The following is a 15,992-nucleotide window of genomic DNA, read 5'->3' as shown; positions in this document are numbered from 1 at the left end:
ATAACACACAGTTGCCATCACTATATGTCTTTACCAAAAATGTATAGTAAGGCTATGTTCACACTACCGTTAAACTCCGTTTAGTTCTCTTCCGTCAGAGGAAGAGGTGAACGAGAGTCCAAACGGAAAGCATCGCTTCCATTAGAATTACCATTGATTTCAATGGTAATTCTTTTGTTTCAGATGCTTTCCATTTGCCTCCGTTCGCTAGGTCTCCGTTTTTTTGACGGAAGCAAAAGTGCAATCTGCAGCACTAGTGCTTCTGTGAAAAAAAAAAATGAAAACCTAGTGAACGGAGGCAAATGGAAAGCATCTGATGCAAAAGAATTACCATTGAAATCAATGGTAATTCTAATGGAAGCGATGCTTTCCGTTTGGACTCTCATTCACCTCTTCCTCTGACGGAAGAGTCCTAAACGTACTATAACAGTAGTGTGAAAGGAGCCTGAGCAACAAAGATGGAAGTTGCAGGATCACTTTTGATAAAATTTCTGTAAAAATCGTGGTAGCATTAAAAAGCCGCCTTGGATGTGGCCATAACAAAGAGGTTTTTCTTTTATATCGAAATAAGATCTGTCAACTTAATATACTGCCCAATGAAAGGACCACATAATGCTGCTACAGGACCGAACTGCTACTACTCAAAATGACATCAAAACATTTTGTGCCGGTTGGCTAAAAGGAGCGCTGAAATAATATAGCAGCTTATATAGTTATAGAGTTATATAGAGTCCACTGTATTTGTGAGGGGAGCGCTCCCCATCCGGTGACTGGCACATATACACCGCAGCTTGTCAATCACCAGTCTGAACGGCGGAGGGAGCGCTCCCCTCATGAATACAGCAGACTCAGAACTAAAAAATATGTTTGTGCTGTTTTAACTTCTAGGAGTACGGCCCTTTAGCTGTAATATGCTGTCCCTAGATAGAGCAGGATATTCAGCTAACAGCATCCACTTTAATCTGGGTATAAATGAAAGCTTTTAAACAATTATTTAATCGACTTTCGGTTTCAATTCCTCAACATTTTAAGATCTTTGTTTACGGTCAATAAATAAGAACTTTCTTGTTTGCATTCAGAGACAGCAAGCCCATATATATATATATCTACTCCTGCCCTAAGCTGAGAATGGACTACAATTTTACTCAGACTACCCTAGACAATGCTCTGTGAGCTAAACACATCCACAGCCGCACAGATCTCTCTGCTAGTTTGCTACACTGTATCAGTCTGGCATACAGGCTGTTTAGTTTAGAGAGCCTTTCCTAGACCAGATACAATTGTAACCACTTTATGACTAGGTACAATGAATTCCTTTCCTCTTCAGTCCCTTTAAATTTTTTTCACATTTTGTTATGTTGAGGCCTTGTGCTAAAATAAAAAACATTTTAAGTTTTTCACCATCGTTCTGCACTCAATACCCTATAATAACAAAGTGAAAACAGAAGTATTATATAAGTTTTATATAAGTACTCAGACCCTTTATGTCCATGCAAAATTTAGCTGTCTAATATATCCCACCCTCTGACAGGAGTCATTGTAACATAATAATAAATGTTATTCACTTCACCTGTCAATGGTTTCAATGTTATGGCTGAACGGTGTATATGGAACATTAGGGAACTATATGATAAATATGCGTCCTACATAAAAAAAACTTCAGTTCCTAACTGAATACATAATCTTTTATAGCATATAGATATTACACTGCTACCACAAACAGCTACACTTCATGCCATGCCCTGTAGCCGTGATTACAGCTATACACCATATACTCACCATCACTGCTGCCCCTCAGAATAACATCTGGAGATGGTGTCTGTTGTGAACGAGAACCAAAAGAGTCTAGGCTATCGAAGGAATCATCTCGTCCATGCCTTGGGGGGGATAGAGAGTCACTTCTCTCAGAGTCCCAGCAGTCTATGTAACCGCTGTCACGGATGCTTCTTTTAGGACTATCAATCTCTTCATTTTCCTAAAAAAAATAATAATGAGAACAATTTAAAAAAATGGATTCATAGAGCAGATTGCAGAGGCTGTTAGCGCACTTATATCTGAACAATGGTGAAGGTGTATGACGGAGGAAAAATTATACTACTGGGGAAATAATCTGCAAGTCACTTAAGCAACAATTGCAAAATGTATATTTAAAATGTTCACATAAATACGGGGGCTCAATAGTTAATAAGGATGTTCAAGAGACCGTGTAGTGCTAAACATATAAAAAACCATAAAAACAGTTTAGTCTCTTCCAGTTCATAACTGCAGGGGACCAAGAACTCTTAGCTGACCCACACATTCTGAGTAGAAGCACAATGGTCGCCTTTGACCGTCTAGTCTTGCTGCATTTTTCCCAGGGCAAGCAGTATTCAGCCAAGGAGGGAATGGTTTGGAGGAAAGGTCAGTAAAAACACCCACTCTTCTCAAATAAAAGCCTTGTTTATTCCAGCATCACATAGAGAACAGCACAGACAGGAAAAGCAAAATACAGACACATGTAGTGACCCGTCTGCTTTGTGGGAGCTCGTTATTGTGAGGGCCGAGTCTAACAGGGAGTCATTCATGACCAGTGATGTCCGCAAGATGTTTACATCCATATACAAAATGTGAATTATCCGTGCCCCATGCCAGTCTTCCAGCTACCACTACGTGCTCTAAAGAAAGGCAAGGAAATTTTAAAAAAACCCACAAGAATTATGTCACCACTTATTTCCCTCAAGGTATTTGTTTGTGATCCATCAAATCCTCTCTTCAGGAACATTGCAGTGCACAGGCAAAGCATCCGCAAGTACAGTCTGGACTTATTGGACGCCATCACAGCAACATAAGACATATTTAGGCTATGTTCACAGGGGGCGGATACGATGTATAAAACTACACAGCGTATACGCCCTGGCGGTAGCAGGTAATTCTGAGCGAAAAACCCGCACAAATTGTGGTGCAGTTTTTTGTCCGGAATGTCCGCTGCGGAAAACTGCACCTGAAAGTAAAGAAAGTTTCATACCTACGCAGCCATGGCGACACATCTCTCTGCCATCCAGCAGGCCGGCCTCCTGAGATGACGTTTCATCCCATGTGACCGCTGCAGTGTGACAGCTGCAGCCTGTGATTGGCTGCAGCGGTCACATGGGATGAAACGCCATCCCAGTAAACCAGCCTGGATGAAGAAGCACAGAATTCTGGGTAAGCATAAATTGTTTTTTTCTGAGTTGCGATTTTTGTGGTAGAATTGCAACTTTTCCGCTGCAAAAATCGCAACATCTGCTACTTAAGAGATTACGCAAATACAATTGACATGCTGCGGATTAAAAAAAACGCACCGCAGGTCCATTTCTGAGCATTTTTCCGCTCATCATTTACGCAGCGTTTGCCGCTACTGTATTATGCTGTGGATTTTCCGCAATGAAATACGTTGCGGAAAATCTGCAGTATTTACAGTATGTGCGAGCTTACACTTAACCTTACATCATAACCTTTCAAATTAAAGCATGCCATATAACCTATAATGGCTTCCGTAAAAGAAAAACAGGTTAGGCTCCGTTCACATCTGGGTTCGGAGGCTTCGCTAGGAAAAAAAAAAAAATTCCAATAAACTTTCGGTATTAATTCCTTTAGGTTATCAAGATCTCTGCTTCCGGTCATTGAATAGAAATTTTCATTGCTTATTCCCACCCGATAAATATCTGAACATGGTCATGTGACGGACACAGGTGCACGGCTCGTTACAAGACACAGCTCTGATAACTGTACGGTAATGAGCCAAGCACCTGTGTGTCCATCACATGACCAGAACAGATTGTTATTAACCTGGGAGTAAACAATAAAGGCTCCTATTGAATGACTGCAAGCAGAGATCTTGAAAATCGCAAGGATTTAAAACAGAACGTTTATTGGAAAATTGTATAACTTTTCATTATCCTGCCAGCAGGATCCTTCTTCCATTAAATATGGGTGATCCCCCTCCTCCGGGTGAAATACTTCATCTACAAAATCTGGCAAATCGCACTTTTCTTATATTGTATCTGCAATATTGATTAATTGTGGCTGCTCTGGACATTTCACAGTCACGCTGATATTTTTACTAGGTCGACCTTTAAGTTGCAATAGAATATGAATTGGCAGGATAAGACATTCAGACTAGATCTGCTACACAGGTAACAGTCTGTATATAATTCAAGTCATAATAATCATGCAGGAATAATAGCCCATCTTGTAAGAAAAAAAAGCATACAGGTCAATTGAGTCTCATTTCTTTATTAATATAACTCATTGGATTGGCGCTCATTCCTTGACTTACTCGTACCATACCTTTCTCATCTGTGCCAGCAGACTCTCAAACTCCTTTAAATCCAAGTGATTTCCACTGTAGGAAGCACAGCTGTTGGCCGCTTTCCCAAGCCAATATACAGTGACTAGTACCTGAAGCAAAAAAAAAAAAAATAGATATAAAAAACAATTAAAAAAGAAAATCAAATTTATAATAAATGTTTGAAACAAAGTTGGGATTTATGAAGCTTCAACATTCAACCAGGAAAAGAAGAATAGAATATGACCGTAAGTAATCCTAGAAACATCAGGAATTTATTAAGAAGAATAAAATGTAAGATGACTTCACACCATTGTCTGCCATTTGGATAAATGTGCAGATGAATGACATGCTGCCAGCAGTATAGCATAAAACATTATGTTTTAGGGCTGGTGCATGGGAATTACTGGCAAAACACAATTCTGCTCATTATTCCATTATGTGCTGCAGATGGCGTTACACAAGGTTTACATAGATCACATTGGTGTACATGATACTGAACAGGAAGGGTGGGGAATGTATACAGTCTAGGTCAAACTCATCCTTCAAACAAGTTTGATAAGCTTGACTCTCAGTGGAAGTCAACGTGTCGACACCACTCATACCACTTTATCAAGCAATTATTGCACCGCCCAGGCAGACTGGTTGAGAGAAGTGCACAGATAGTGAATAAGTCACAGGGTCCCGAGGGGGCACCAGCATGGACACAACGTGCAGAATACTAGTGAAAGTATTTATCCTATAAATGTTACATTACTGAAGCCTCTAATGAAGACATCAAGGGTCCTATGTATCAAAAAAAATAATAATTGCAGAATTCTCTCTAGTGTACAGGTAGAAACAACCTGAGGAAGTTATCTTAGGAAAGCAAGGAGTCCGTTAATCCAGCTTCCAATAGTCCAGAAAGTATGTTCGCTTGTTGACAGCACTACCCCTGCATCAAACTGGTTCAATGGAATCAATTTCATCCAAAAGAATGGAGGAGTTACGGGAGATATTACATAATCCTTCAATATGTATCTTAAGGGGATTGCCTAAGAATAGAAAAACATGTCTGCTTTCTTCCAGAAATAACAAAACTCTTGTCCGTGGCATTGCAGCTCAACCTCATTATAGTGAATTTTGAGCTGTAATTCCAGATACAGCCTATGGACAAAGATGATATGTTTTTATAGTCTCATACAACCCTTTTAAAGACAAGGTGGAGCTGGTACAACTTCACATACACTCTTGAATATGGGTCTTTTATGTGACTGTATACTCCCCTCCTGGCCAGTGTCCATTACTTCATCAGGACTTACAGTTCGTGTACCACTGAGTTCATATCCACTCCAGAGTGCAGGACCTTCTTCCAACATCCTCCATTTACTTATTCACCTAGTTTTTCTAATGTGCTCTACCTGTTATCCAACTTGGACACTAACTTTTAAAACAACTTATGCTAATCTTATAGTAAACCTGATGAAGATCAACTTTTTAATTTACTTACTGTTAAATTTAGTTGTTTTATGCATGTAAATTGTGTGTGAAGTTACGGTCACTAGGTATCTCCCTACCTGTAATCTGCTGTCCACCCCTGGTTGTCAAGTGAAGTCCATCCCTGTTTACATAGCAGAATTGAGGGGATGCAGTAGGTCAGTGTGTCTCTTCACTGCCTGCCTATATAAGTCTATGAAGATGGGAGGCGGGAGCAGGAGGAAGGAGTAGGGAGAGAAAGACACAGACGTGCTGCCAATACAATTCTGTCAAGAGGGGAGGGGGAGCAGGAGGAGGGAGCAGGGAGAGAAAGAGACAGACACGCTGCAAATGCAAGTCTATGGAGCGGGGAGGGGGAGCAGTAGCAGAGTGAGAAAAACACAGACAGATGTGTTGCAGCTTCTGGTAAGCTTTCTATGTCACCGCTAGAGCTGGATTCTCAGCTACACTGTTTAAGTTAGGTACGCTTTAATTTCTGGTTTCTCCGGAGACCGCTCTATTGTTTATATGCTGGTTTCTATACAATGTTATTTCATGGTGTATTGTTCCCTTGGACAGTCTTAGCTTTATATGTCTCATACACAACCAAATCATGAATAGCCCAAAGGAAACAATCCACCAGTAGACATAGATTTTTGACCTCACAGAAAAGCTTATAGACACACATCACAGGCTACAGTCAATAACATGGGCGGTCTTAAGTGACATTTACAAGTAGCAATTTTCCCAACCACAGACAAAATTGGTGATTTGAAAAGTTGTTCCAGGTCTCTCATGGTCATTACCATCTATATAATGATTGTACAAATGCCACAATTTCTGACACCCAAGGTGATCCGTTGCGGCATGTGTATTGTAAATGTAAAATAAGTGACATTTACCTATACAGCTAATGATACAGATAATTTTTATGTATACACAATACATCATTTATAATCGTTACCATTATCGGTATTTCTAAATTGGTCTTTCAGACCACAAATACGAACTTGTCAACATCTGCCAAGCGTACCAAAATTTCACTGTTGCTACGTTGATAAATAGGAACACATTATATGGAGAATATCGTTCCCACAGTTGTAAATCTTGCTCACATACTGTACGTTGCTATACAAGCCTTTTCTTGTCTAAGAGCTAATTAAACGCGATTATCAAAATGACGTTTAATCAGTAACAACCAAATGCTAATAAATTCAGATTTCATCATTAAAAAAATTATCATTCTGTCTCTGGCCAGAGATATAATGAAGCTGAAGCATAATAACTATACACTGTAAGGAAGACAAACTTGAAACCCTTCTCATGGAATTATAGAACATATATATATATTTGATTAAAGTTTCCCTAAGATAATTTATACAGAACACAAACACACCCTTTCCCAATGTAGATTGTACGGTTTCCTATTAAGATTGTGGACGTCATGGCATTTACACTAAGAAAATTAAGACGATGAGTTTCACTTGGCACTTGCAATGTTTCGCTAAAAATGATAAGACTACTTTTAGAACTAAACATCTTATATTAGAACTAATAGAAAAATCAGCATAAGGCCTCAGCAAGGCCGTGTGCATGGAGCCTGTACGCCAGCACATGGAGTTCCTAATGTTCCATATTACGGACCTATAGGTGCTCCTTGTGGCACCTCTATAATACGCCGCAGGATGGTACACACCACCAGGTTTTTTCTAACATATTCTATATACATTTTATAAAATTGGAGGTAGAGTATGTGCCTATAAATTTCTATGGCTGCTGTATTATGGGTCTGTACAACATGAATCTGTAATACAGTTGTGTTCTTTGAAGGCTTAAAGTTAAGGTCCATCCTTAAGTACATTTTTTTTAATGTAAATATGTTCAAAATTCTGCTCTGATTAATTTAATATATTTGTATAGTGGTTGGAAGTCCGTTTTTCTGATCAGACCTCCAAATAGATGTAAAAGATAACATGATAGCTCTCTGCAGCCACCACTAGAGGGAGCTTCAGAGATTACTGCATACTTTTTATACATGTAACTCCATAATAAAAACGTATACACAAGCCCCTAAGTTCCCTCTAGTGGTGAGTGCAGGCAGCCAGAATAGTTCTTTTAAATATATGTCTATGAAGAGAATTTTGGAGCTTTGTATCAGAAAAACAAAGCTCCGACCGTTATAAAGATATATAGACAAATTAATCAGCACAGAAGTTTGAACCTAAAAATGCTGATGATAATAAAAGGTGGAGATTCACTATAAAACTTTGTATTTGACCCCTTTTAACCAATAGGGACAGATGTAACAAATAAGAACAGGCAGAAAACATAAACTTATGTTATATGGAATAAGCTGGTTAATTAAAAAGGCAGCTGAAAATCCAGTGCCAGCCTACACGTAATATAGCGATAAGATGGCAAGTAAAAATAAGTAAGTACCAGGAAAGTCAGGGCCTGCATACCTGAAATGGAAGGTGCATTACTAGTAGACAGGCTGGTGCCATAGGGCTTAGGATAGACAGGCTGGAGATGTCTATGCAGCCTCAAATGTGGAAGAATTTCACACAACTTGACAATATTAAACAGCTGCTGTGTAATGTTCTGTCAATTACATCATTACAACATAAACTTCCTCAATAGGAATCTATTTGTGCTGAGCACCCCTCTACAGAAGATAGCACGGTTTACACAAGTCAAAGTCACGGCTAGAGGTAACCGAGCTGTAGCATCTTCTCTCCATTATTTTCCTAAAATATTTATACTCGGATTTGATCAAGATTATGTCACCTCAAACAATCTAGACTATTTCTAGTATCTTAATAGGGTGGCACCACCTTGGATATAATTAATAATGGTCAACCACGAGAGGTGTAACCAGTATAACAAGTAACCATGGGGCCGCATAGCAAAACTTAGAATGGGGCTCTGCTCGAATAAGACAGGAAAGGCTTAGAGAGAACCTTTTACCTACTCATACATGTGCAGCTCTGTGCAGCATGTAATAGGCAGTGCTGAACAAACCCTACCACACATTTGATTCCTATCCTCCTTCGTTATTTAGATATCGGTGCCGTTATATTTGGTGCCCGATATGTAAATAACACCCTGAACGGTCAATGGGGCCTGTAAATGGCAAGGGGCATATTGCTATCGCTGTGACACTGACCCATCAGCTACGGACAGTGTCACAGCTGCTTGTGCTGTGTGATCTGTCTTGCGAGATCACACAGTCTTTTCTTCACTGTCTGACAAGTGATGGAGAGGAGAGCGTGCGCGCACACACATACACAGCTCAGCTGCCACCACCGAACAGAAGCGGAGAAGAAGATTGTGAATTATTCTTCTTCTGTTCGGTGGTGGCAGGAGTATCGTCCGCAGCGGCATCGGAGCTGTGCACGCGCGCATGCTCTCACTTTTCAGCTCTCGGCAGACAAGGACGACAAGCCTGTGATCTCCCGCAATCTCTGCGCGCACAGCTCCAAATCCACTGCCGATGATACTCCCGGCACCACTGAACAGAAGAATTCACATTCTTCTTCTCCTCTTCTGTTCCATGCGGCGGCGTCGCTGTGCGTCCGTGCGCACGCTCTCCTCTCAATCTCGTCAGACAGAGAAGGAAAGACTCTGTGATCTCGCGAGAGAGTTCACACAGCACAAGCAGCTGTGACACTATCCATATCACATTGGACAGTGTCACAGCAATAGCAACTCACCCCCTTGCCATTTACGCACCCCATTGACAGTTCTGGGGGTTATTTACATATCAGGCCCCAAATATAATGGCAACGATATCTAAATAACGGAGGAGGGTAGGAAAAAAATGTAAATTGAGACAGGGTTTGTGCAGCACTGCCTATTACATGGCGCACTCAGCTGCACATATATGGGCAGGTGAAAGGCTCTCTTTAAGATTATTTTGTTCCCTATGTCTTTTGCTCTTTTCATGGTCTCATAGTGATCTGCATTTAATTTTCATCCATTCATCCAATTTTCATCCATTTTAATCATCCATACTCATCACTAACTGCACCTCACCTCCTTATAGCAGTTGTTTACCTGCTACCCTAGTAGCTAGAACCGTATCTATGCTTTCCTTCAGCAGGGGAGAAGATTCAGTTTGCCCTAGACCTGTACAGTGAAGGAAATAAGTATTTGATCCCTTGCTGATTTTGTAAGTTTGCCCACTGTCAAAGTCATGAACAGTCTAGAATTTTTAGGCTAGGTTAATTTTACCAGTGAGAGATAGATTATATATATTAAAAAAAAAAAAGAAAATCACATAGTCAAAATTATATATATTTATTTGCAATGTGCACAGAGAAATAAGTATTTGATCCCCTGCCAACCATTAAGAGTTCAGCCTCCTCCAGACCAGTTACACGCTCCAAATCAACTTGGTGCCTGCATTATAGACCGCTCTTACATGGTCACCTGTATAAAAGACTCCTGTCCACAGACTCAATGAATCAGTCTGACTCTAACCTCTACAACATGGGCAAAACCAAAGAGCTTTCTAAGGATGTCAGGGACAAGATCATAGACCTGCACAAGGCTGGAATGGGCTACAAAACCATAAGTAAGACGCTGGGTGAGAAGGAGACAACTGTTGGTGCAATAGTAAGAAAATGGAAGACATACAAAATGACTGTCAATCGACATCGGTCTGGGGCTCCATGCAAAATCTCACCTTGTGGGGTATCATTGATCCTGAGGAAGGTGAAAGCTCAGCCGAAAACTATACGGGGGGAACTTGTTAATGATCTCAAGGCAGCTGGGACCACAGTCACCAAGAAAACCATTGGTAACACATTACGCCGTAATGGATTAAAATCATGCAGTGCCCGCAAGGTCCCCCTGCTCAAGAAGGCACATGTACAGGCCCGTCTGAAGTTTGCAAATGAACATCTGGATGATTCTGAGAGTGATTGGGAGAAGGTGCTGTGGTCAGATGAGACTAAAATTTAGCTCTTTGGCATTAACTCAACTCGCCGTGTTTGGAGGAAGAGAAATGCTGCCTATGACCCAAAGAACACCGTCCCCACTGTCGAGCATGGAGGTGGAAACATTATGTTTTGGTGGTGTTTCTCTGCTAAGGGCACAGGACTACTTCACCGCATCAATGGGAGAATGGATGGAGCCATGTACCGTCAAATCCTGAGTGACAACCTCCTTCCCTCCACCAGGACATTAAAAATGGCTCGTGGCTGGGTCTTCCAGTACGACAATGACCCGAAACATACAGCCAAGGCAACAAAGGAGTGGCTCAAAAAGAAGCACATTAAGGTCATGGAGTGGCCTAGCCAGTCTCCAGACCTTAATCCCATCGAAAACTTATGGAGGGAGCTGAAGATCCGAGTTGCCAAGCGACAGTCTCGAAATCTTAATGATTTACAGATGATCTGCAAAGAGGAGTGGGCCAAAATTCCATCTAACATGTGTGCAAACCTCATCATCAACTACTAAAAACGTCTGACTGCTGTGCTTGCCAACAAGGGTTTTGCCACCAAGTATTAAGTCTTGTTTGCCAAAGGGATCAAATACTTATTTCTCTGTGCACAATGCAAATAAATATATATTATTTTGACTATGTGATTTTCTGTTTTTTTTTTTTTATATAATCTATCTCTCACTGGTAAAATTAACCTAGCCTAAAAATTCTAGACTGTTCATGTCTTTGACAGTGGGCAAACTTACAAAATCAGCAAGGGATCAAATACTTATTTCCTTCACTGTATATTAATACACTGGAAAAGGCAAAGTGGCTTGTTGGCACTCCTTCTCCCCCTGGCACCCATGCCCCAGTGGCCCCCCCCTAGCTACTCGCAACAATTGTACATTTGAATGTCAGAACACACCCACCTTTTTAATTCAAAAGTACATGCATTTTTGGGTGCAATAGAGGGCTAGAGATTTGTAAACACCCCAAATCAGTTTCTCATACATAAAGGCATGAAAAAAAACCTCGAGGGATATACAATGGCTGAAAAAAATAAATATGCAAAAATTATAGATTGAATACCACAATGTGCATCATACAAGTAACACCAGCCCACACCGATGCAGGTGTGTGACCCCAACCTACTGCTAACTATAGTGCAGTTGAGAAATTCCGCAATACAACGTCTTTAAGATAATGTACTAAAATGTATAAAAGGTCTTGTGTGTCCTCTGGGTGAACTAGATGCTCTGTTTTAAGTTACTACAAACTTAAATTTTATTTGACCCCCGCCATTTTTTGGATAAATGATGTGTTCCCCTCTTCACCTGCACTCATTGTTACCAGATTGTGAACTTGATAATTTAGCCATCTCTAGTGGTTAAGATAAGCAACATCCATAAACATCAATAGTTGGAAGCAAGCGTGGCAGCAGCCCTGTCTACTGCCTGGAGAATCTCGCCATTCAGATACAACACACAGCGATCCGTTCCCAGCACACATCTACAATCATTAGTGCTTCTCCTGGCATAAATCAACAGAGAATTATAGTCAATTGGATTAGTGCTCAATCCTTTAGAAAAAACCCTCCTGTTGACAAATGTGAACATTGCTTTGAAAGAGAAAAAGTCAAATCCACTATGAAAAGTTACATAGAGTATGACAGCTCAGTCAGGATCCCGCCTTGCAAGGCAGAATAAATTTGACTGACGCTGGCTCTGTTTTAAAAATTGGTTTGCCCCAATGAACCCTACGAGGCGAGTTATGGCACATCATTTAATATGATTTACTGCAAAGGAATAATTACTCAGCTTCTGGCAAGTTCCATTTGTACAGTACTTTTTCTGCTGCCAGAATGGGCGGCTTCTAATCTCTTCCAGATCAGGCACCAGAAGTGTAATTCTTTTGTCAGAAATGCTCTGCCAGAGAAGAAGCAAGCCTGAAAGAATTCAATCAGATCAAATGATGTGTGTGAGAAGTGCTGTCCACTAAACTGACAAGATTTAGAACCGGGTTTCCCAACTTCATTCCTATACCCAACAATTCCAAGTAGCAAATGCATAATACTTGTAGCAAATAAAATGTCACAATAAAGAAGAACACCTTGGGGTCCTCCCAAGATCAGTATAGCTATAAGGAGTGCAGAGGTAGCAGGCCACTCTGCCCCATAAAAAGATGCCAGTATTATAAATAGGGCATGGTAGTTTGAGGGCCCTTTTACAGATCCTACAGTGGTGTTTAGGAGCTAGAAAAGGTCACTAACTTTTCAACAAACTCTGCATAAATCAATAGTACGAGCGAATATAAGAAACTTTGTAATATACTGTATCTTATTTTTAAAAAAATCCTCTGTCTCCACTTACTCATTTCCCCCCCCCCTTTTCTCTTCTTACTGTTCAATTTACTGTGTTTTACGTCTATTTAAGACAAAATGGACTACCAGGTCACTGAGGGAACAGGTTAAAGCTGCTCATAGATGTTTATAGAGAGGGGAGGGGGAGAAGGGAGCAGGAGAAGAGCGAGAGAGGCAGAGAGACACAGATATGCTGAAGCATCTCCCTAGTAAGCATTACATCTCAAACCAGTAGTGGATTCTCAGCTACACTGCTCATTACTGCTGCATGATGTCCATTCCCATGCTGCTGCAGCTTCTATATATGTGATAAAGATATGAGAGTAAGATTCTCCTCTCCTCTGTGTCAAGTGAATAGAAGACATGATAGCCATTAGGCTCAACCGACTAGCTCAGGGACAACCTAAAATTAGAGATAAAGCCTGCAGAAGGGAAAACTGCTAAATAAAATAAGTGCAGAATACATCTTATTCTGAAAAGTCACCTGAAAAGGTACGCTGCCAATTTACACCAATGCCCTGGGGATCACTCTTTATGTAATTCCCTAAAAAATACTTTAAGATTACATTCATCTAAATTCCTAATAACGCTCCCTTTAGCAACAGAAGAGATCCAATAATACACATGCAAGGTTACTGATACAATCCCGCTTGCCTGCTATTAGAAGGAACCCTATACAAACACACACACACACACACACACACACCTGTGTGAGCGCTACATTCACTCTGTAAAGTCTGACATTGACTTCTAGCTTAGAAGTCCTAGATCACATCTGTGTTAGAGGCTCCGCTAAAAATCTCAGCTGCAAATTCTGTAAGAAAAAGGGCGGAAAAATATAGCACAGCACGGACACCATGAAGGAAACCCGAAGGAACCTATTAAAGTCATAAAGTCACTGAGGGCCGCCGGACGCCATCGTTGCCTGTCACATAACTGATCTGCCACGGCGTTGAATTGTTTTTCTGCTCCTATGACAGAACAGAAGAACACAATTCTTAGTGCAGATGTGAACATCGCCTTAGTCTGCTCTAGAACATGGCAGGGAGTTTCATCAGCCAAGTACTTATGTGCCCAAGTTCCTGTGTGAACTACGCAAGATACCATTATTATAATTGTTCTCATCACTAAAACATACACATCTACACAACAAAGATCTCATCGTTGCGCATTAACACACATTTTTAGGATTAATATACTCACATTTCTCAGTTTTCTGCTGCAATCAGAGATTCTGCATGTGGGAAAAAATATGGTATTAGACTACATTCAAGCAGCTTAATTCTGGGGCACCGTCTGCCAGGCCCCACAGACATAACATTGTCAAAGGATCTTCCAACAATAATTTAACGCCTTTGGCCAGTTTTAGGAGAACATTAATAACATTTGGTTAAAGGAATTTACATTATAGAGAAACTATCATCTTTCATTTCTATCATTCTATCTTATTTCTTTATTATTTCACTATTAGGTTGGATTTTTTCTGTAACTGTTTAAGGATCGCCGACTGTATATAGACGCTGCGAGTGTAAGCTTGCTGACCAAACAGAATTTCCAGTGCCCAGCAATCAGAGACCCTGGAGAGAAGACAGAAGCGGTTGTTGGTGCCTGTGGTCATGTGACTGGTCACATGATCGCAAGGATGCCAAAAGTAGGAGACTGCTTCTGGGTCTTACTAGACCCAGAACAGCCCTAACAGTGACCATAGTCACTATAACAGGGCTGATTTCTCCAGTAACTGGGGCTGATGTGCAGCACCAATTACATTGGAAAAGTATAGAGTATAAAAACAAAATTAAAAAAATAAAGTCCCCGAAGGTCTTTTCTGACCTTTGACGGACGGGCCATAATAATTAAAAAAATAAAAGTAAAAATAAATAATATAAAAACTACACATGAAATCCCTCCGCCTATCATTTTCGTAACCGTAACCCTAGCCCTGACCCAATTTCCCTAAAACAGACATGTAATATATCAAAATTGATGGTAAACAATGATATTCACATAACAAAAGTCTATTTTTTGGTATCCCTGTATTACCTGGAAAAAAAATAGCTAAAAAGCTTATTTTACTATTGTGTTTTCAGAGTATAAGCCTAAAAATGCTAAAAAGCCAAAATTATGTGTATAAAAATTATACGAAAAGAAACCTGCATTCATCCCTGAAAAAAAAAACATCACAATAATCATGTCACTAGCTCAAAAAATAAAGTTATGGATGTATAAATAACACGTGGTAAAAATAGCTAAACGGTGCCTGGTCCTGAACCGGTTAAATAATATCCAGAGGTTTTTGTTTTTTTAACGTGTCCAAATTTTAAATGTGGTGTCGCTGGCCATGCTCTGTAGGAGCAGTATTTGTCATGCCCAGCTTCTTCTCTAGTGTACTCCGAGTCAGTTCAGGCAGGAAAAAAATACAAGAAAGCTGAAATCACTTTAAATCCTTGTTGGGAAGTTTAGATTCCAGTATACTATGCAAAAAATACAATACATATAATATAAACTACAAACTTTCTTAAAAATTTGGATTACTGCAATGTACGCAAAAAAAAAAAGGAGAGAAAAAAAAGACGGGTTCATGCAAAAATTTTCTGATTAGGCTTAGAATTAGATTTCCCTTCGATAACAGGTTTATGATGAAAAAAAACAAACAAACCCGAATAAAACGTTAGCTCTGTATAAATAAAACAATGTTGCTAGCGCTTAGCTGGCAGTGCCAGGCTGAATAAGAGTGTGGCAGACAATAGGTATACTTTAAATCAATTCAACAGCATGAGAGCAATTAATCAAACCAGAGAAATTCTTTTGGCGAAGAAAATATCTAAACCTGCTGCAAGCTATAGAGACAGCAGAGAGGTGCCAAGAATATCTGTGCACACATGCCCGTGGATACAAGGTCAGGAGAAGCCAACTGCTCCATTAAACTCCTCATTATAGAGAGC

General features: G+C 40.2%; 1 protein-coding gene across 1 annotated transcript in view; it reads right to left on the bottom strand.

The window, feature by feature from the left end:
• LIMCH1 (LIM and calponin homology domains 1) overlaps positions 1-15,992 on the bottom strand; it is a 259,769-nt gene that overhangs the window by 84,811 nt on the left and 158,966 nt on the right. The window contains exons 5-7 of the mRNA XM_075859422.1: positions 14,254-14,284; positions 4,309-4,419; positions 1,780-1,975 (exon numbers count right to left, since the gene is read on the bottom strand). Coding sequence (XP_075715537.1) covers positions 1,780-1,975; positions 4,309-4,419; positions 14,254-14,284 — 338 coding nt within the window. The remainder of the gene's footprint in view (positions 1-1,779; positions 1,976-4,308; positions 4,420-14,253; positions 14,285-15,992) is intronic.

The sequence above is a fragment of the Rhinoderma darwinii genome, chromosome 1 (genome assembly GCF_050947455.1).
Source record: "Rhinoderma darwinii isolate aRhiDar2 chromosome 1, aRhiDar2.hap1, whole genome shotgun sequence".
In the NCBI taxonomy this organism is placed as follows: domain Eukaryota; kingdom Metazoa; phylum Chordata; class Amphibia; order Anura; family Rhinodermatidae; genus Rhinoderma; species Rhinoderma darwinii.
The sequence above is the reverse complement of the archived record's forward strand: the minus strand, read 5'-3'. Positions and strand labels throughout refer to the sequence as shown.